This window comes from Nanorana parkeri, unplaced genomic scaffold (assembly GCF_000935625.1).
Source record: "Nanorana parkeri isolate BGI_ZX_2015 unplaced genomic scaffold, ASM93562v1 scaffold116, whole genome shotgun sequence".
Lineage (NCBI taxonomy): Eukaryota > Metazoa > Chordata > Amphibia > Anura > Dicroglossidae > Nanorana > Nanorana parkeri.
This window is the reverse complement of record NW_017306384.1, coordinates 2,201,373-2,222,840: the sequence shown is the minus strand read 5'-3', so window position 1 is coordinate 2,222,840 and position 21,468 is coordinate 2,201,373. Positions and strand designations below refer to the sequence as shown.

The window sequence follows — 21,468 nt, the reverse complement described above, 5'->3', positions numbered from 1 at the left end:
GTTTGTATTTTAGGCTGTACAGTTTTTTAAAAGAGGAAATCAGCTGTTTGGACCAAAATAGGTTTCTTGTCTGGTCACAAATTATCTTAAAGAAGAACTCCGGGCAGCACTTTCATTAACCCTTGCAGTGGGGCTACCCCTGCACTGCACAGGTTAAGTGCAAGTTGTGCCTAGGGTAAATAAAAAAAGTTATACTCACCCGACCCTCAGAGCCAGCAAAGCTCCCTTCAGCCTCTCTCCTCCTCCACTACAGCAATGGTATGGGCCCCAGCATCCTCATGTCCTATACACTATATTGGACAAGATGACTTGAAGATTCCCAGACTGCTGCAGCGAAGGGGGAGAGACACTCCAGGGACCGGTGTATGAGCCAGTCGGCTCAGAGGACCAGGTGAGTATCAGTGTTTAATTTTTTTATACCCTAGGCAAACACGAGTAGATAACCCTTGAACTGTGGGGGTAGCCCCACTGCACGGGTTAACAAAACTTCTGCTCGGAGTTCTTTAAGTTGGCTGGTAAGGATAAATAGAAGTGAGTAAATATGCATCCAGGAGAAAATGCTGCTACAGATTTCTTTCAGTGCTCACCATGCCTTAAGGACTTGGTGCTTGATCATATGATCTCAGCTAAGAGGAAGTAGTTTAGATTGGCCAATCTTCTCTACAGCAGAGGGTATGTGCCCAAATCCCTAGGTATTCAGAATTGTAGCCAGTATTGAAGGTTACCTAAAGCTGCATATTCACCAGAAATGATAAAAAATGCATCCCTCCTCTTATTGTATCCAGACAGTTAACATAGCTTTATGTTTATATTTAAGAATGTCTTCTTTATAGAACTTTGGTTCTAATAACATCTATAATTGTTTCCACAATTTATAGTTTTTTACTAACTAGCTTATGTTAGATTTACTGGTCCTTTAAAATTCCCATAATTGTTTAATAAGTCAATCAGTTATTGGCCCCCCTCATCATTAGTAATTAATATAATTGACAATGTTGTAAACAAAACTTGGAAACACAGAAGCAAGTTAAGCATAAATGTATTTCAATGACAAAATAAACAATCAACTAAATGTAAGGAGGAAAGGACTTAATTAATGAGTGCAGTTGCTAAAGTAATTGATTTACTGCATAAACTGTACATGTTTTTTCCCTGTAAAAGTGGATGCATCTTCATAGATCAATAGCGCTTTTAATGTTTCATATAAGAAAAACATTGGAAAAAAAATGTTGATACCAGCTATACATTGTTGGAAATTGTAAAATGTCCATTTCGCTATGACCCCAGCATTTCTGGGCAGACATGCAAACTTTATTTCTTCTTAAAGCTGCTAGTTCATGCCTTCAATTTAGCTGTTTACTAAAAAGTGCCGATGGGACGTGGAGATCGTTTCTCAAATTCTATCTCAGATCTTTGCCCAATTAGATAAAGTGCTTTGAAAGTGGTGATTAAAAAAAAAAAGTGGTAGCAAAAAAAAACCCAAAAAGACGTACTGGAATCCAGCAACTTGTCTCAGCTGGCTTGTACAATGTGGCTATGTAGGTCCTTATTTGAACCAGGCAAAGCAGCACCACCAATCTGAAGGTTTTTCTGAACAAAGGGATCTTCTTCCACACAGCTGGGACTCTGCTTCACCAAGTATTCAATAAAGACCTAAAATGATGTCATAGAGAAAGCTCCATCCAGGCTGCTGAGATGCACTCATACAGCTTGAGCTTGGATTACTCAGTTAGAGGTATCAGAGTTCACGCTGCCGGGCCCTTCTGTTGGGGAAGTGACGGAGGAAGGAGTTGCTGCCTCATGCCACCCTCCATTAGCCTATAGAAAAAGACAATACATACATTTTAAATATAACATAAATAATTTAAAGTAAGGCAAATAATCATTTTTTTTTTGCATTTTTACATTTGGTTTTACAGTACAGCAATGTTTCAAGGTATTATGACAACATAGATTAAAGCTACCTACCTCCATTTCATTGGGTGTTCTCAACAATCTAGGGCATAACAGGGCATTCATATGACCCCTATTCAGAAAGATACGCAGAGCATTGAGAGCACTTCACAATCTACTCACTTATGCCCTTTTGTGCAGGTTGCATGAACACAAATCTCAGGCGGATATAAAATCGGCAAATGGCAGAGGTTTTGCATTACCTTACTAGCTTATCAAATAAGTCTAGCTCAATCTGACAATTTGTGCATGAGTATCCAATGGGCTCTACATGATTCCCAGTGATCTGCATGTACCAATATTGAGTGTGTAAGAAATTCTTGGTCCACAGACAATCTAGAGAAGGCATAAGAGGATGCCACATTGAAACCTCTTGAAACAACAAATGTCCTTTAAGTACCTTGAATGCTACTTTTAATACCAACTGTGCCTGAGCACTGGCATGCTTTAAAAAAAAAAAAGAGTATCAGAGTTGTCCTTCAGCTGTCAACTAGCTGTCATTCTTCTCATGCAGGTTAGAAAACAATGGCGTGTGACTGACTGTTACGAGCAGAAGAGACTGCCACTCAGTCTATATTAGGTACTCAGTCAATGTTAAGGTATTGTATTTAGGGTTACACAACAGAGTCTATAGTATGACATGATACATCTTAAAAAACAAACATGTCCAAGTTAACATTATCCACTAATATTTTGCCCTGAAATGCCCTTTGCATTCTTAGGGTTTATTTCAGTGCATGGGATGCTGAAATGTGTTACAGCTTTGATGAGTAGCAATGTGTTAATTTCTCGTAGAACACTGAGATGAGGCATCATAGATATCACAAACACCACATACTTTTATTTATTTTTAAAATTTTAACCAAGAAGGGGTTATCTTATTTTTAAGGTGTCTTCTATACCTCATTTGGGATAATTATATTATGTAACTCAGTATAAAAGCCAACAGTTTAGTTCCTTATAGTCAACTATGTAAAACTGAATCAGTCATCATACCTGTAGCTCTTCAACTATGTCCTTTATGGCTTCTCATTCTAATTTATAAACAAACATATTTTTTTTACCACACAAGGCAGCTGGAAAAGCCCACTTTAGTTAGACTTTTTGCCCCCCTCCCCTTTCCCAGCTGATTTTTTTTTTCTTCCTCAAATAAATTAATCTTTCCTCTGGTGGCTTGAGATTACGCTCTGTATTATAAGAGAGAGCCTTATCAAACCTCATCAGAAAAGATGGAATTCATGTCCGCTATAATGCTGCAGGCAATAACAGCTTCATATTTTATCATGTTGATAAGGATTTTGCAAACTCTCTGAAGCATTTTCGGGATGTTTTAAATGAAAAAGGAATACTGTAACTAAAAGCCTCTTTCACACATATTCTTGTGAGTTACTATAAGTTATTTATAACCCCCCAAAAGAACTCATTTGATATTTCAAATGCAAACGATTTGCGTATTTAATGATCGCCCAGGCTGTCTGCTCCCCCTACACTCTCCAAGCTACAAGTCAACATTTTCAATCATTGGGGGGAATCGTTAATATTGACTGACACTTGGAGGGAGGGAATAACTCCAGTCGTTTACATAGACAGAGATATTCTGGGCTTGATTTTTAAACGGTTGCCTGTACTTGGCTGCGGCTGATTCGATTTTAGCCGAAAGGAAATATTTATGAAGCTAAGCAAGATAACGATGGAGTTTTATATTACTGCTTTATCACATTTTAATTATTATTATTATGTTTATTTTGCTGTACAGCTGTATGGTATGGTATTTAGAAGCCATTGAGCGTGTCTCTGTACCTCCTTTCTGCTGATACATTTTCCCAGTGCTACGTAGTACAGGAGACAGGCTATAGCTAAAAATGGTAAACACATGCAAATAGGCACACAGCTGCTGTATGTTTGACAACACAGCCTGACCAATTTATAATTTCAATATACAGGACCTAATATGTTAACATGATGCAAACACCAAGCAAAATATTCTTCATATGTACCTGTTACAAGTCCAATAAAACACTGATTACACTGTAGCACATCTCTGTATCTGCAGCACAATATAGCCATTTACCCATGTGGCCCTTAAAGCGTTGTTGGTTAAACTTTGATGTAAATCACATAGGAGCTGATGTATAAACCTTCTACCCAGTTTAAAGCTATGCTCCTCTGCGCCATCTAGTGGTGGTCATGCTGTGCAAACGGCATTCACCCAACTTTATGCTGGGCTGAAGGTTTATACAGAAGACCCTTAAGGTGTTTGTAAACCCTAAATCTATTTTGCAGGCTGATAGTGCTAAGCCACTACCTCACAATTAGAAGATGCATTGTCAGCCTGCCGTGCAAGCTCCTTGAATTGGCCGTTGGGCTGCTTATCAAGTTTTTAAAAATAAGAAAAGCAGCATCGGTCTTTTACTAAACTGATCTTTGGTGCTGTCTCCCAGAGATTCACTGCTCTGGCTCCTAGCTACCACTCCTTTTCTAAGTTAAATGACGCCCAGTGTCATTTAACACAGTTGAGATTGTCAAGGTTCTGCCCCTCCAGACAGGGGGGATGCTACATAGAACAATGCCATGTCATTATGCTCTCTGTAGCATTTAGGGGCTGTGATCTTACTGAACCTGGCCAAAGACACCTGGAGAAAAAGTAAGCATATTGATTTTTTTCTTGGCTGCGGTGGTTACATCGAGCCTGGAGTTGGGCTTTAAGACTTCAGCTAAAAATTAATCTTCCATTTATCTGTTGTGTTGCCCACTCTATTCACTGTTACCTGGGCATTCAGCTGCAGCACTGATAGTGGTGCTGCTTTAACTGGGTCTTTCTTCAGAGTGGTGTTATCTGCTTTCTTTCCTCACTCACACTTCAGAGTCAGCAGCTTCCCTAAGTAAAGCCAATGAATAGTAGCTTTCATCACTGCTGCTGAAGAAACTGACTGCTCCATAAATGTTTGTTAAAAGGATAGTGGCCAGCTGAAAAGTGAAAGTATGGATTACATTGGATTTTAAGAGGTATTTATATTTCTGCATACTGACTTGCAGCTGCAGTACTATTTAGTATTGCTTTCTCTTTAGTATGCTGTAATTATTTTGGCAAAATTGTGTACAATGCAGAGATTCTGTCTGTACAGAAGCATTCATTAAGAGACACATTTCATTAATGCATCACCAGGAGTTCGTTGTGGACTCCCAGCAGCTCCATGTTTAATAACTCAGGCATAGGCAGATTCCAGAACTCAGGAATTGAAATAGCTTGAAAACATACTCCAGACCTGCATACAAAGTATGGCAATGACTGAAATGTGGGTCCTACCTAATGTAATTACACATTGGACACTATTTGAAAAGCTAATGACTTAATTGTATTACATAAAAATACAAACATATTATTTTAAAAGCAACCATGTGAACATAATATTGGTTCATATTGGTTCATGAAGCATTATTGTGCTGTTTTTAAATTATAATCTGTGAAGCTGTCCTGTAAAGCATACAATTAACTATTCATTTGCCATGCAAGACTTGTTTAGCACCTTGAAAACTGATCCATTTCCTGGAGCTCTTAGTGCTAACAAAGGGCAATATTCTAACAGTGCCATTTCCAAAGCAGATGACATTTACGCATTGCTATTACATTATCTTCTGTTCCTTTTCTCCCACGATTAAAGGAGGACAACCTCTGTTCTATTCTCTACGAGGAAAGCTTTCAGTGCTATTAGCAGCTGATCTTACAAAATGTCTTTTCTTCTGTGCACTTTAAAGTTTACCAGGGATTAGCTGCCTTTGTCATAAGGCTGAATTCATTGATGTGACATGATATTTATAGACAACAGTAATACTTTATTATCAAAATAACTAATATTTTTGCAATAAATGGAGAATTAGAAATGTTATCATTTCTTTTACAAGAAATTTTGGGGGCAATGGTCAAATAAAACACAATGGAAAAACCTCATCAAGGCACATTAGGTCTCACAAAGGGAAAATCTTGAGATAGGGCTAAGACACTGATGTTGGCATCAGATTCGGCTAATAAATCTGGCCTGGGTAATCTTGGCACAAGTATATTAATGTCTGAAAGGTTCAAGAGGATTTCTGTTTAATAAGCAATTCATTTGTACACATTGTGGTCTATTCACGAAGCAGCCGAAGGATCTAGCCGTAGCTTTGGCCGATCCTTCGGCTAGCTTCGGCCCCCTTCGGTTCAGGTCGTCCCTGGTTACCAGCTAACCAGGGACACTGATCTCCAGACAGCCTAACTCTCCCTGGCGCTCCGGGAGTCTCCCACTCCCGGCCGCCAAGGAGTGAAACACTGCTTTACCTTTTTGTTTCATATTCTGACACGCCCTCTGCTGCAGTTCTCCATCAGGTCCACTACTGATTGACAGCAGCAGAGGATAGGTACGATGCTAGTTTGCTATTGGCTATTGCAAATTGAAATAGCCAATAGTAATCTAGCAATGCATTCCTATGGCCAAAAATGTATTTATTTATACATATACATATACGACTCCGTGTCAGAATAAGAAAAAAAAAGAAAAAGCAGTGTTTCTCTCCTTGGCGGCGGGAGACTCCCGTAGCGCCCGAGAGAGTTAGGCTTTTTTTGTTTGTTTTTTTGACGGCAGCAGAAGCGGCGGCCAATAGAAAACTGTTTTCTATTTTTATTTTTCTACTTTTTTAACTGTTTTTCTGTTCTGCTCGGTCCCACAGAGAGACCGAGCAGAACAGCTGAGCCGAATGCCGCTCGGCAGCATTCGGCTATTCACTCACTGCTGTTCGGCATCTATGAGAATAGATGCCGAACAGTCAAACTCCTTCTGCACTTCGGGTCGGCCAAACATGCTGAACATGTTCGACCGACCCGAAGCCACCCGATGTACGGCTGATTTTAGCAGATATACGGCTGAAATCAGCCGTACCAGCCTGAAGTGAATAGCCGAACAGCGTTCGGCTCACTTCGCTTTAGGTCGGTCATTCACTCGGCTGCCTACGGCAGCTTAGTGGATAGACCCCATAGTCTTTGGAAGAGGAAAAGCTAAAACTGAATATGCAGTTTTAATGTATGATCATCGATTTAAATACAAACTAATAAGATTTGATTGGAACGTTTACAGAAACCAGAAACTACATCGCCAATTTTGCTTTACAGGTTCTTAAAATGTTGATTGTACCCTGCTGATAAAGTTCTTTTTTTTAATTATTATTTTGCAAGGGAATTTTCATTTAGCTTAGTGAATGTAAGGAAGTTGTGCTTTAAAGAAGCTTCATCCAATCATGTGCAGACAAAAATCCAGTTTAAAGAAAATTCCTTGATCGTGATTGGTATTCATTGCAAAGTGAATTTTCAGCACATTCACTAAACTAAGTGAAAATTCCCTTTCAAAATGAACTAATTCCTTTAGTAAATTAGGGTCACTGTGTCTTAAAGGCATGTTCAAGCCTAATGGAAGTCACAGTTCTGACATATGAGATCTCAAAGTAACTGAAATCTAAAGATTTCATAAAGGAAGTTAGGGGTACTGGGACCTTTAAAAGCCTTTTATTCTTAAAAGAAAACAAGTAAAAATCATTAATCAATTCAAAGTTCTTACGCAAAAAAAAGTTGTCTTGTATCACTACTGCGCTATGACTGCCTTCTTAAAGTAGAACTGAAACCAAAACTTTTGTAATAGATTGAAATTGAGTTAGGGAGAGAAATCTCTGGTAGTCAGAAGGGTCACCAGAACTAGTGTCCTACTGGATGATTTCTCATCTATTCCTGTTCTGATGATAACCCAAAAGTAGGGACTTTCTTTCACTTTTACTTTCAGTGATAACTGTCACCAGGACAAACAGAGAGCCTAACAGGTATATAGACAGCAATAGAAATTTGACAGGTATTCTCTCCACTTTTTCCCTCCCAAAAAAAGATGTGCACTTTACTATGCCTCCACACTAATTTCTAGGGAAGCACAGATACCAAGGTCTCATACTTATACTTTTCCAGATCCAAGACTAGTTTAGAGAAAAATCCAAAAGTTAGGAGGCAGCTGTCATTTTTAAGGCGCATTGGCTATGGGGCTCCTGGGATTTGTGCATCCCTGTTTTAATGTATGATTTGTTTAATATACAGGTGAAACTCGAATAATTAGAATATCGTGCAAAAGTAATGGCAGTAAGTGCTGCAAAAGGGGCCCAAACCAAGTACTGAGTACATATGCATGCTTATACTTTTCAGAGGTCCGATATTGTTCTATGTACAATCCTTGTTTTATTGATTGCATGTAATAATCTACTTTTTTGAGGTTGTGGATTTGGGGTTCTTGGGGTTTTCATGAGCTGTAAGCCATAATCATCACAATTATGACAAATCACGGCTTGAATTATCTTGATTTGCATGTAATGAGTCTATCTCATATATTAGTTTCACCTTTTAAGTTGCATTAGTGAAATAAATGAACTTTGCACGATATTCTAATTATCCGAGTTTCACCTGTACATAACAACAATACCATTTTTTCCAGACCAAGTACAAGTAACAATACCAATCCAAGTACTCACAGATATCAATTACTGATACATTTTTGTTTTGTGTCATGTGACCATTTTTCTAAGACAATACTGGGGCACCAGGGCCCAGCCGCAGCTGCAACCGTTACAACCCTGATCGCTTGTGAAAATGCCAAGTATCGGAACTGGTATCTGTAAATCCCTACTAATTTTCAACTCTATTTTTAATTTTAATATCCAACCCTTCAGAGTAATACTTGAAGTCCCCAAGTTATATGTTCTACATAGTCTTAACAGCCATATATTCCTTCACCTTTTGATTAGTTATACAGGTTATAGATTTGTATTCAAGCTGAAAATGTGACTACAGAGCTGAAACATGTTCTCTTCTATCCTCTGTCTGTATTCAGCTAACCACAAATAATAAAATGTTGCAAAAATATGTTGTTACTGGATAAATAAATAACAGTAATATGCATGTGAAGAAAACAAATATAAAGAAATGTTATCAGACTAACCCTGACTATTCTAGCCTTTCAGTTTATTTTTCTGTGCTCTACTTTCAAATCTGTATGCCTTTTAATAAATGTTGCTCACGCCTTGTTATAATTAGAATCTGATTTTACAGAAAAAACATAAAAGACACAGGATTTTTCATGCTAGCAGTGATACTTCATGGTGCTCATTCTGGGTTGCAAACCTGGCTTTATCCCATTTCTTTACAAGCTACTGTATGTAAATTGGGCATGGACTCCAGGGCCTGCTAAGCAACAACTCCAGTGAACGGGTTATACAACATCGGTAGATGGTAATGTAATGAAGTTCCTACCTAGACAGGAATGTTTCATATCCTTTCTTTTAGTATTGATTTTGCAACACTATTTTATCTATTATATTTAGCAGAGCTGTTCCTATTATGAAGCAAATGAAAAGGTGAGGCAGAGGTCTTCCTTTACCTCTGGTTTCCACAGCTGCCACTTAAGTGTAAGCACACTGGGAAACACCACAGGGATCCCTTCTATTTCTCCAATATCCATACTATAAAAAACAGTACTTGCTGAGCCAGTGCAGAGCTAAACAGTAGGATCAAGCAACTTGGTCACATTTGATATGTTATATGTAGAAGGTATTAAACAGGTCAAGAAACAAATTAATCAATCAATGTGAAGTAAACCTTATATCCACTGCATTTTTAAATCCTGTAAGCTCATGTTTGCTTCAGTGTGCTTCACTCAAATTCTATCTTACACTTTTTTACTGAACGGATATGATCACCAGCTAACAAACTGGCAAGCACATTCAAACAGTTTGTACACTTCACAGTACCCCTGCACTGCTTTGCGAATGTGATTAGGTGGCTGGAATGGCTGCTGATCACATCCACAAGTCATCTGTCAGTTTTCTGTCTAGTGTCTCCTCCAGTTTCTCCCTCCAGTGTCCCATTCTCTGCTCCTCAACATTACAGTGCCTGTCCTGCAGTGCTGATCACTGGCCCCAGCTTCTTCAGCTGTCTGCTCTGGCTCAAAATTATTGAATGCTTCAGCAATCCGCTTGCTTGCAGCCATCAAGAAATACCCCAGTACCCTTACTCTAGCCATTTTTCACCTGACAACTGCTCCGATCGAGACCACCTCTTCCTAGATTGCTCTGATCTAGGCACCATTCCCCACAGCCTGCTCTGATCTGACCACCTCTTTCCCAGCACATCCTCCAGGGATTACTGGTATGAAGAGCTCTGTCTACTCATAGACCTATTCATAAAGTGTGAGTGTGTTTTGAAGGTAAACAAAATCATTCATGTGACTGTCAGCAGGTGGGATCTACCACTGCATTTACTTCACAGTTCAGTATTATGAATGGATTTGTTTACAAACGAAAATCTATTTATACGCATCCAGTGTTAAAAGTGCAAAAGTTGCACTTTTTTACACTTTTGTTCCCTGATTTAGTAACTACATCTACTAACACACAACCCCCTCCCCCCCAATTTATTAGTATGAATATGGGGTGCTATTTAAAGGTAAACGTTTTTAAGCCAAGCTCAAGTTTTTTTTGCTTAGGTTGATTATTTACAGTGTTGCATTCCTTGTGATTTTCACCGTTTCACATAAAAGACACAATATGAAATTATTTATTAACTTCATACAGTTTTATCTTTTAAATTTTGTAAGAATTTTGGAAGTTTTGCTGTGTTTGTCTGCGCTAATAATAATTTCCGTGTATTTTTATTGAAAATATAGCTTTGATAAACATTTGCACAACTATCAAGAGATATGCAAAATCAATTAAACCACCTTTTAAATTCTACAAGTCCTGTGTTTTCAAAAATATATGGTTTGGGGGTTGGCGTATCTTACTAACGTTCAAAGCTGTAATTGAAAACATGTGAAAACAGCAAAAATTCAGAAAATGATGAACAGTAAAAAAAATGGCCTGGCCACGTGAGGTGGGAGGCAGGGCCCGGCAACAAAAGAGATAAAGCTGCTGATGAGCCTGGAGATAAAGGGAAGCATTTCATTTTCCATGCTTGAAAGACTCTTGCTGAATCATAAAAGCAAAATGCAAGGTATTGGTTAAACACTGTGAGGGGAATGTATCAAAACTGGAGCAGGCAAAATCTGGAGCAGCTGTGCATGGAAACCAATCAGCATCCACCTTTCATTTTCAAATATTAACTGAACAAACTGAAGAGAGAAGCTGATTGGTTGACCTGGGCAACCGCTCCACATTCTAGCTGCTCTAGTTTGATACATTCTTCCCCTCTATCTGTAAAGTATGTTTTTTTTTGTATAATTGGGATAAACTAAGTCTACTCACATTTAGGTGGTGTGGACTGTACAGTGGATTCCCTCCCAAAGCATCACTGTATCCGCCCGTCTGATTGATAACATGACGAAGGGTATCCACCTGTAAGAGCATCAAATATAATACATTTAACTTGTTTACGTGAATTTTAATTCACACATAGTTACAAAGCTATTTAATCCAAAGACAGACTTAGTTACAAAAACATCCCTTGGACCCTTACATTTAAAACTCCAGTTGTTTCAGAGGGGATGGTGGGAAGGGGGCTTTGAATCATGTTCCTAAAGAATGGGCTAATGAAGTTCTCTGTCACTAACTTCACTAAGGTATTAATGCATAAAAACCACTGATTTAACTGTTAACCAAAACCGGTACTTTCAAGGCATGCCAGTTGCCAGTTGCCAGTGTGCTAATATCAGCTTTCAACCAATCCTTCAAGCCCTCAAATAGCTGGTGTCATAGCTGGTTACATGTGCAGTACAATGACAACAGCAGAGGTTAAAATTACGCAGTCCTCTGCTGTAAAAGATAGGAAGATGTAGGTCTGTTTTAACCTTTCAGGCCAGTAATCAGATTTTGATCTATTACAGCAAGAAAATGTACTTACAACTGTGTAAAAGGAAGGCATAACTAACACAATTTCAATTAAATTGAGTGTTTATGTAGGCCTTCTCACTACATAATTGATGTAACGTTTTGTGGATCTAGCATGCTTTAGTCATTTCAAGTTAGTTGACATCTGCTTTATAATGAAAAAGCGTCAAAGAGCGCAATACCCTGTGACCCACCAAAATGATATCTTCTCTAAGAGATGCATGTTAGATATACTCTTCTAGAGAATGCATCTAGCAATTGATAAGGCATAGGAAAAGAGTGATATTTGCAAGATGGACCCTGTCAAGTTCTTCTGTTCTCCAAGAACATAAGAGCTACGCGTAAAATATCTGTTTCGGGAGGTATGGTTTTAAGTCTGGGGAAATTCGCAAAAAGGAGGTTCTGGTTGCCTGAGGACTCTTCATCCCAAAAACCCTTTCCCCTGAGCACTCAAGTCAGAGCCGAAGGCATTCACAAGAGTTACAAATGGCAAGGGCCTACATGCTGCCAATCGTGTGCACACCGCTGGTCTGTGTGTGTACTTTGGGGTAGCTGTGGGAGGTGCACTGAGGAATGACTCAGGGGCGTCTCTCCTACCTGTGATTGCACATTGGCTCCAACTTGGGCCCCTTGGTAAGAATCCCCATTCAGACTCTGCATATTCATGTACATGTCGCCTGAATTTGGGAGATTAAAAGAACCAGAAGAACCTAGGAAAGGAAAGAGCGAAGGAGCTGAATAAAAGAAAAGGATGCTTGAAAAAAAAAAGTATGAAGAAATAAATAGGGGATTTTTTACTGTTAAATGCTGCATATTCTAGGCAGCATTTATTATAACCCTACCGAAGCTCACAAAGAATGGGAAGAGTGTTAAGAAGGAAGGTAACAAAATTTTGCACAATTAGGGTCTAATGACAATCAGGGCACAGCTTGTCATTAGACCCTTTATTATGAGGCTGTTGTAGAAAAGAAAAGGAAATAAAAAGTCAATATTAATGACAAACAGATGGGCAGATGAAAGATAGATAAATCACTAATGCTAGCCATATATATATCAATTTTTCAAGAAATCGACCATTTAAACTGATTGTTATAATTAAGTTGAAGTCTGCAACAATCAATACTGTAAAGTACATGCAATGTTAAATTTTCCTGGATCAATCAGATCACATTCATTGTCAAAAATCTTTTAAAAATGTAAAACTTTAAAGTGATAGTTGTAAAAATTAAATTGACTGCTCCATACACATTTAAAATCACGTTCAGTCGAAAACTGAAATTGTAGTGAAAATATTCAACAACTGCAAAATCTGATCAGAATATCAAAACAATAATTTCATCAAATGATCTGACTGGTACATGTATGGCCAGCATAGCTTTTCATCACTGAAACTCCTTTTTTATAAGTGGAAGGGTTTCAGCAAGCCCTACATGTGAATTGGGAAGGTTCACACACATTCTTGTGCATCTGTGGGCAATGACCTCTACTCAGACCTACTGAAAGCACATAAAGTGAGCAGGTGCACAATACCCAGCATGGAGTTATGAGAAACAGCTGCTTGAGAACCTTTACTCCTCTGGAAGTTCAAATCAGCTGAATTAAAAAAGCAAGGTGAAACAATGGGTCTGTTTTAACACCTGAACGGGTCACTCCTCGCTACCGCTACCTATTAAATTCTGCCTCTACCATGCCAAAACACTGCAATCCACTTAAAAATACAAACCTGTGAAGAAAAGTTAAATAAACATACTTACATTATATCCGACTTCCACAATGGAAAGGATGATGCCATGATCCTTTCAGTGAGATGCTGGTAACACTGAGTATCTCAAATCACATAAGAAGAGGCCCTGGTACAGTGCAGTAGCATCCTGATGTAAGAATTGGAATCCTCAGCTTTCCCAAGATCTCGCAGGAAGGACCAGGGTGTCACCCTTATCTAGGTTCAGTTAGCAGAAGCTGGGTATAAGATATTTTTCCCCTCCACAGTTTTCTTTTTTAAATGAATTGCAGTGGTTGGCCATGGGTGGGTTGGGGGGCAGTATATAATAAGCAGGTCTTACATTTGGGTACAAGATCTACTTTAAACACTTTTGTTTCTCATGTTCACTTGGTTCATCTGACTGATAGAAGTTGAGGTAAGTTACTTTAATTCCAAGGGCAGCACGTGTGGCAATGTACATGAAGGCATAGAAGTAGTTAATTTACCACAGACTTCAAACAATTATGAATGCACAATGACAAGTGTACTCCAAAAAGGATTCTATGGGTCAAATTTTCTGTGAACGCAAAAAACCTTTCAAGCTGCATAACACAGAAGTGACTGAAATAGGATGGACATATGAAAAGGTTATTGTGTGCATTAACCTGTAGTCTATGTTCTTAGCTGCATAGTCATTTTAATTTAGGAAAGGTACATAATCACACTGCTATTATGTTGCTGTCACATAAGCATTAAAGAACAAGTCCTTCCATTTAAAACATGCTGCAATCCAATATGTTGGTAGTACAAAGCAAAGTAAAGCCAGCCATTTTGAAATGTTGGCCACTGCACATAAAAATTGCCCACACAAAGGCCTGTGTACCACTACTAATGCTTCTAACTAGTCAGCTTGGAAACTGTTACCCTTGAGATTCTAACAAGTAAACACTGTAACGTAGGGGTCACTTCACTTATAAAGAAATACAAATCTCTATGGACTATGATATATTGCCCCACTAGCCCCATGATTATTTATAAGAATGTACAATCAAGCTCAACAGTGTTTGGTTTTGTGTCTTGTACTGGAAGGCAGTTTACACACTTACCTGAATTTGGTGTTGTAGGAGAGCTGGTCTGGTTATTCTGCACAGCAGCCGCAACTGCATGAGCTGCATTCACAGCTGTTTTAGCCGCGTAGAGGTTTGCTTCTTCCTGAAACTTTCCAATGTTTTTTTTGTACCTGATTCGCTTGTTCCCGAACCAGTTGGATACCTTAAAGAAAAAAAATTAAGAATGTTTTAAAATTGCCATGATTTTAATTTAATTGCAAAATAAAATGTCATAATTGATTGCCATTGTTTTCTTATAGTAAAAACTCCTACAGAATATGAATAATAAATATGCAATAAACACAGACAAATAAAATGTAATTGATACGAGATAAACGCTGAAGATGTTGGCCAAGGCTCTATTGCCTCTGGTTATATAATCTCTGCTGAAGGGATGTATTAGACTTCACAGTTGTCTGTGCATCTGGTCAGGTGACCAGCCACAGTGGGTTCCCAAAGTTTCTAGCCAGGGATAGCATTTTGGGGATTCCGCTATCATTTATGTGTTTTTTGGAAGAAGGTGAACAAGGGAGCAGTGAGAATTTTTTTTATGATAGGTCAGTTTTAACACACATATTAGCTGAGAAATGCAGGCACCAGATATGCAAAAATCATGTGATAACTATATATTGCACTTTGAGTTTCAGTTAGGCTTTAGCATTGAAGGAACTTGTGTCTTAAAAATTTGAAAACTATTTTATTAGTAGATACTGCAATCCCGTCTGATAGATATGACACATTTGTTAAAACTAAAATATACTTTAGCTTTGGGTAGATGCCATAATTCATACATCAGCTTCTCATCTCTGACTCTGAGATCTCTATACTTAGATTGACAGTTCCTTCCACGTTTTGCAGCCATTACAAAGTGGCTGAACCCCATAATGAAGGCAGCAACATACTCACATAGAGAGATCTAAGAACTGTAAGAAGTCAAAATGTTATTCAGTCCATATCAGTGACCACACAAAACAGGATGATTCACATTTTAGTAGATTGACTAAAGGGTCTATTCACAAAAGGGTGAAGAGTTTGGAGAAGGCAGGAGAAGGGAACAATCTAAGACAACAGAGCTGAACTGGAAAGTGAGCTGAATTGGAGAATTTTGCCAGATCAGCTATGTTGTCCTAGATTGTTCACTTCTCCTGGCTTCTCCAAACTCTTCACCCTTTAGTGAATAGACCTGTACGTATCTCACAGAGAGGTGAGAAGTGAAATACTATATTTTTTTGTAAAGGCAAATCAAATATATTACACAATTGTTCTCCATTGCATCTGTTGTGATCCACAGTTCAAACCTCATTCTCAATGCCATCCCTGGCCGATACTTGACGTTACATTTTATATATTTTGCTTACCATTAACCTGCAGAGCAATAATACATTAATGAAGGCTGGCGAATAATTATTGTAAAAAAAAAATCAAATTACTGCTTTATTAACAGCTTTAGAGTGAACAAATCTCTGGTGTGTGCAGAGGAGGGACAATTCTGTAGTCTCAACAACAGCCCTGTCTAATAAAGGCTTCCTTCCGTCCTCCCCCCTTTCCATTTTAATATCGCCAGAGCCTTGGGAGGCCTCAGGGTGCAGGATATTCTTGACGTGGTATAGGAATCCATCGTAGCTTCTCCAGTGCTTCTTAATCTTTAATATCAAGGCAATTAAAATTAACGACTGCTAGTGTGGGCAGTGTTTCCCTGACATGCATTGTTTGATGGCATTACCTTGAGGTTAAACTAACGAGCAAGGTTTAATTGGAAGCAGTGAAAAGAGAACTGATCATACGTTATGTTTAACCTGCATGAAAAGAACCAGTTAGAATCAGCGACTGGTTAGGAGTGGCACAGAAAAACACTTTCATTTCAAATCAGTGCTTGCATGAATAACATAGTTTATATTATACTGCAAACACCAAGAGCTCTCATGAGTTAAAATGCGCATGTGGAATGTATGGTTAATTTATGTAACAGATAAGGCAGTTCTGAAAACAAATGGACTAAATTTGTTAATATGTAGAACAATGTGTTGCTTTTTTAATCTTTGAATTTATATAAGTGTCTGCAGTTCTTTCCTGACGCTCCTTTTAACTGCAGATCTAACAGGAATCAAATACATTTCTTTTAGCTGTAACTATTGGTTGCAAACACAGAACTCATATCCGCCTGCAATCAACTCTATATTTTGGACACGCCAAATCTAAGGCCACATTTCACTAATATGCAAATTAAAACCAGGCACTTACCAACAGGAGTGTAAAAACACCAATTCCAGCACTCCATTTCAGCTTTGTTTTAGTTATGTGCTCACTAAATCTCAGGGGTGGATGTCACTAACTAACTTATTAATAGGTGCAAAATTGGAAATTAAGCTTGTATATACACAGTAGCGTACAGTCTACCCACTCAGGGATGCAGTGTTTTATCCAGAAATGAAAAAGTACGCCTAAATGGACTCTGATTACTCTGCCTGTAGACAGCCAAAATGGATCAAAAACTCAGCAACCAATTAGATTCAAAATCTGCCTTGTAGGTTTAAATATGATTGGTGATGCATCAAAAACAAAACAAAGGTCTCTGGAAACAGACTCATCCAAATCCAGTGTTTTGGAATCTGTCTGCAGTAGATTACATAGAACTCAAGTGTTTTTCTTTATAGGATAACAACCAAATGGACTGCAGTGTGTTGTCTCAGAGCACCAGAGATTGTTTATATCTGTGCGTTGGGTGTGGGTTGTTTAAGAAATAAAATGTCTGTTGCGGGACATTGGCAGCCCATTCAAAAAGAAAACGGTCAGCCTCACTGCAACGCATGGTGATGTTCAAAATACTACACATTAAGATTTGTATTGTAGCACACCTCAGCAGTGTAAACCCAGCCTTGGTGCAGGTACACCCCTGAAAGACCCCTGATGTCTCCATAAAAAGGATCTGTCACACCCTATCTGCTATTACATAGGGGTGCTTGTTAGCCCCCTATGTAATAGCAATAGGGTTAGTGTAAAAAAAAAGTGTTTAGAAGTTATAAAAATTTAAGTAACATAAAAGAAAAAGAAAAAAAATGCAAAAAATGTTTTTTAAGTCCCCAGCCCCCCACGTGCACGCACATACACACGCAAACATGCATCGGTGCGCCTACGTGCAAAAACGACAATTGCGCTGCACATATTACTGCGAACGTCAGAGTGAGAGCAATAATTCTAGCACTGTCAATCACTGTTAGCACTAAACTGATGCATTTTAAACTTAAAGCGTTTAAAATGTTCCCTATACTCTGCTCGGTACCACAGAGCTGCTCGGCGGCATTCGGCTATTCACTCACTGCCGTTCGGCCCCTATGAAAATTTTAAAGTTAAATAATAAAAGCAAAGAGAGACAGATTTTGACGACAGAACAGCGTTTTAGCTGCACAAAGCTTTAACAAAATATCAAGTGTTAAGGTTAAGCTAAAGTTTTGTGTATCAGTACTGCTTTGACCGAAAAGAAGTGAACACCCCAAAAGTGTGTCCTGAAAATGTAACTGTTAGTGCAAATAAAGTATCACGGACAGTACTCAACTGTGTTGTTGCAGTACAGCACTAATACAGCTTAAAGAGGAACTTTACCCTTTTTCTTAAAAATGACAACAAAGACATATTGAAAAATGTTTAGTAATAGCAATATACAAACAGATACTTGTATATCATTGCCGGCTTTTTATTCTTTGCATACCTCATTTATCTTTTTTACTCCCCATTCTTCTCACAGTGGCCATTTTCGAACTCTGGCACATGTGACTATAACATGTGACCATGCACATCATATCAGGGGAGGAAAATGCATTTCCCTGAGATCTTGTGTGATTTTGCAGTTTACAGATGAGATATCCCAGCAATGCTCTGTGTTGTAACCTTCCCAGGATGCATCTCTTAGGCATGGGCCACACCACTAATGCTTAAGAGAACCAGGAAGCGTATTTAACTAATGAGTGTAAGATGATTTCATATCAGCATGCATGGCTAAATGCTGATGTGATTTGTTGTGAAAGGGGTGAAGGTCCACTTTAAGTGCTGTGAAGCCACAAAGCACTGTTGACTAAAACACTGCTCTGTCATGAAAATATGTCACTCTGTTATCTCTCTATTATCAAGCAGTGGACTGCTACATTGTGTTTAAGGATATCTAAACCTAGGAATTAAAATGTAATATATTTCAGCTTACCAGTCCTAAAATGGCTGTCTGCATTAGCTTTTAATTTTGCATAATTTCTGCATGTACCTATGAATTTGTCCAGACATCCCATGTCCTTGTAACTTCCTGTGAGCTGAACCTAAATCACAAACAGTGCTATCTTCCTTTCAAGCTATCTTCTACAAACTACAATTTATCCCATTCGCCATGTACTGAGAAGGAAGAGAGAAAGATGTTTTGTAGTCCATATCAAGAGAGCAGCCTAAGGCGACAACGCTGTTCCTCCACAGATACAGCAGAGTGAGCGTAGCCACCCCAGGACAGGAAGTGTGTTATTAGCAGGATCACCAAGGTAAAAAACAAATTCAAAGAAAAAGAAAACTAATGCAACCATCACATCTAAGAACTGGTCAGCTGTGCGTTAATTAATTTTTTAGATACACTTTTAAGTAAAGAAGTTTGTAGTCTCTAAGGGGAAAAAAAATTCCGCCTTCTGCTCGTGAGGGCACAAAATACCCTGAGCATGCACTAGAAAGAAACAATTTACTGTAGTGATCATAAACTACATATTGTGAGAAGAAAATAAAATTCCTAAACCCCAAGATCTTTTGAATTCACTGAGGTAAATGGTAACACAAGATCTCCTTACTTAAAGCCAACATCCCAGGGTGCTTCGCAAAACAATGCTGCAGGCAAGCTGTCCTTGTCCCTTGCTTGCACGCTTCCAACAAAAAATATCTATGCACGAAAAAAGAATAAGTATCTTCTCCAGCCTCCATCTAAAGTCAATTAATGAATTGGTTCTAATTGCAGACTCGTTTAAGAGAGGTTTTGTTTTGCTTATTTATCAAGCTAATTACAGCGTTCACATGGCAAGAAAAAAAAAAGTCCATAAATTATTAGGTAAATGCTTCATCTCTCTGCAGTGGTGCAATGTGTTTTATGTTGGAGAAATCCACTTTATTTCTTCCACTGGAGATTTTAATGAGACAACTGCCATGCACCTGTTTTCATAAAAGCCCCTGCAGGCATGAGACTTTACACTGGCACAGCATACAAGGCACTTAGCCGAGGATTTACAGAACAGCTAGAGCTAGCTGCAAGGGTCAGGTGTGACAACTGTACCTTTCTCTTATGCTAAAAACACTATGCTGCCTCATATTGCAACTTACAGTTTACCTGATGTGCTTGGATTTCTTCGCACAATCAACAAACCTACTACTGACCTCATTAGCCCTAGTGTGTATGACTGTGGTAAGGATGTTATGAGTTTATCTGAGGCAGGGACTGTAGCACTCTGTAAACAGCTGTGTAATATGTTCCCACTGTATTAAAATGGCAAAGAAATTATAAGAACAAAGCTTGTGTTAGAAACAACTTTGTTCTTTTTTTCAGCGACTGATAGGCCTCTACTAATCTGCTCAAGAAACATGACATAGAACAGGGGTGTCCACAATTTATCGCCTGGAGATCTACTTTTCAAATGACGAGCTCAATGAGGTCTACCAGTGAAAAAACACCTTTATTTAGAAAACAAGCACAATAAAATGGTTACTGGGACTACTGCCTCTCTCTGCTGTCTCTCTCTGGGCTGTTTCACACCACAAAGTCTGCGTTCCAGAGTGTTCTGCCTCTGGAACGCAAGCCAGCCGGCTCTCTGCATTTAGGGTCGGGAGGGGGTGTGGCGGTGCATTGAAGTCAATGGCACCACAGCCACGCCCCCCGCCCGCAGTGCGGTCGCCCCCACACCTGGAACGCAGGCACATTAGTGCCAGCATTCCAGTCCAGTGCGATCTGCAAAACTTCTGCAAGCACTATTTTTGCAAATCGCACTGGACCAGAATGCAGGCACTAATGTGCCTGCGTTTCAGGTGCGGGCGATAACACTGCGGGTGGGGGGCGTGGCTGTGGTGCCATTAACTTCAATGCACCGCCACGCCTCCTCCCGTCCCTGAACCCAGGGAGCCGTCCGGCTTGCGTTCCAGAGGCCGAACACAGACTTTGGCTGTCTCTTCTCTCCCTCCTGTCTCTCTCTCTGCGGTATCTTCTCTCTCTGCTGTCTCTTCTCTCTCTCTGCTGTCTCTTCTCCTTCTCTCCTGTCTCTTCTCCTCTCCTGTCTCTCTTCTCTCTCTCTCTCTCTGCTGTCTCTCTTCTCTCTCTCTGCTGTCTATTATCTCTTCTGGCTGTCTTTACTTACCTGCACTGCAGCAGCTTCCCGGGTCTCCTCTCAGGTGCGGTGTCCTGTCCTCCTGTGGTGCTCGTGTGTGCAAATGTGCACACGGGGAGAGGTGTCCCACCCCTTCCCATCTGCAGCGTCTGACACATTCAGCTGCACTAGCACTGCGGGAGGGAGCTCATGCCAGTGAGCTGATCGTGATCTACTAGTGTTCACTTTGCGATCGACTGGTAGATCGTGATCGACCTAATGGGCACCCCTGACATAGAGTGATGCTACAGACAAAACAGACAATTATGATACATTTAATGGGAACTTGATAAAAACATTATGATGCCCCATCAAAATGAAGTGCCACATAACTTCACCTTTACACTCACTTCCTACCAACTATAATCATCTGAGAAAAACAAATGTCATTCAGTAGAATCCACCTTAAAATCTTTACAGGTGAAACCTTTTGTTATGCAGATAATACTAT

The 21,468-nt window shown here is 39.2% G+C and overlaps 1 protein-coding gene across 1 annotated transcript in view; it reads right to left on the bottom strand.

The window, feature by feature from the left end:
- Positions 1-884: 884 nt before the first annotated feature.
- PBX3 (PBX homeobox 3) overlaps positions 885-21,468 on the bottom strand; it is a 241,022-nt gene continuing 220,438 nt past the window's right edge. The window contains exons 5-8 of the mRNA XM_018553303.1: positions 14,644-14,809; positions 12,433-12,545; positions 11,254-11,343; positions 885-1,818 (exon numbers count right to left, since the gene is read on the bottom strand). Coding sequence (XP_018408805.1) covers positions 1,726-1,818; positions 11,254-11,343; positions 12,433-12,545; positions 14,644-14,809 — 462 coding nt within the window. The 3' untranslated portion in view covers positions 885-1,725. The remainder of the gene's footprint in view (positions 1,819-11,253; positions 11,344-12,432; positions 12,546-14,643; positions 14,810-21,468) is intronic.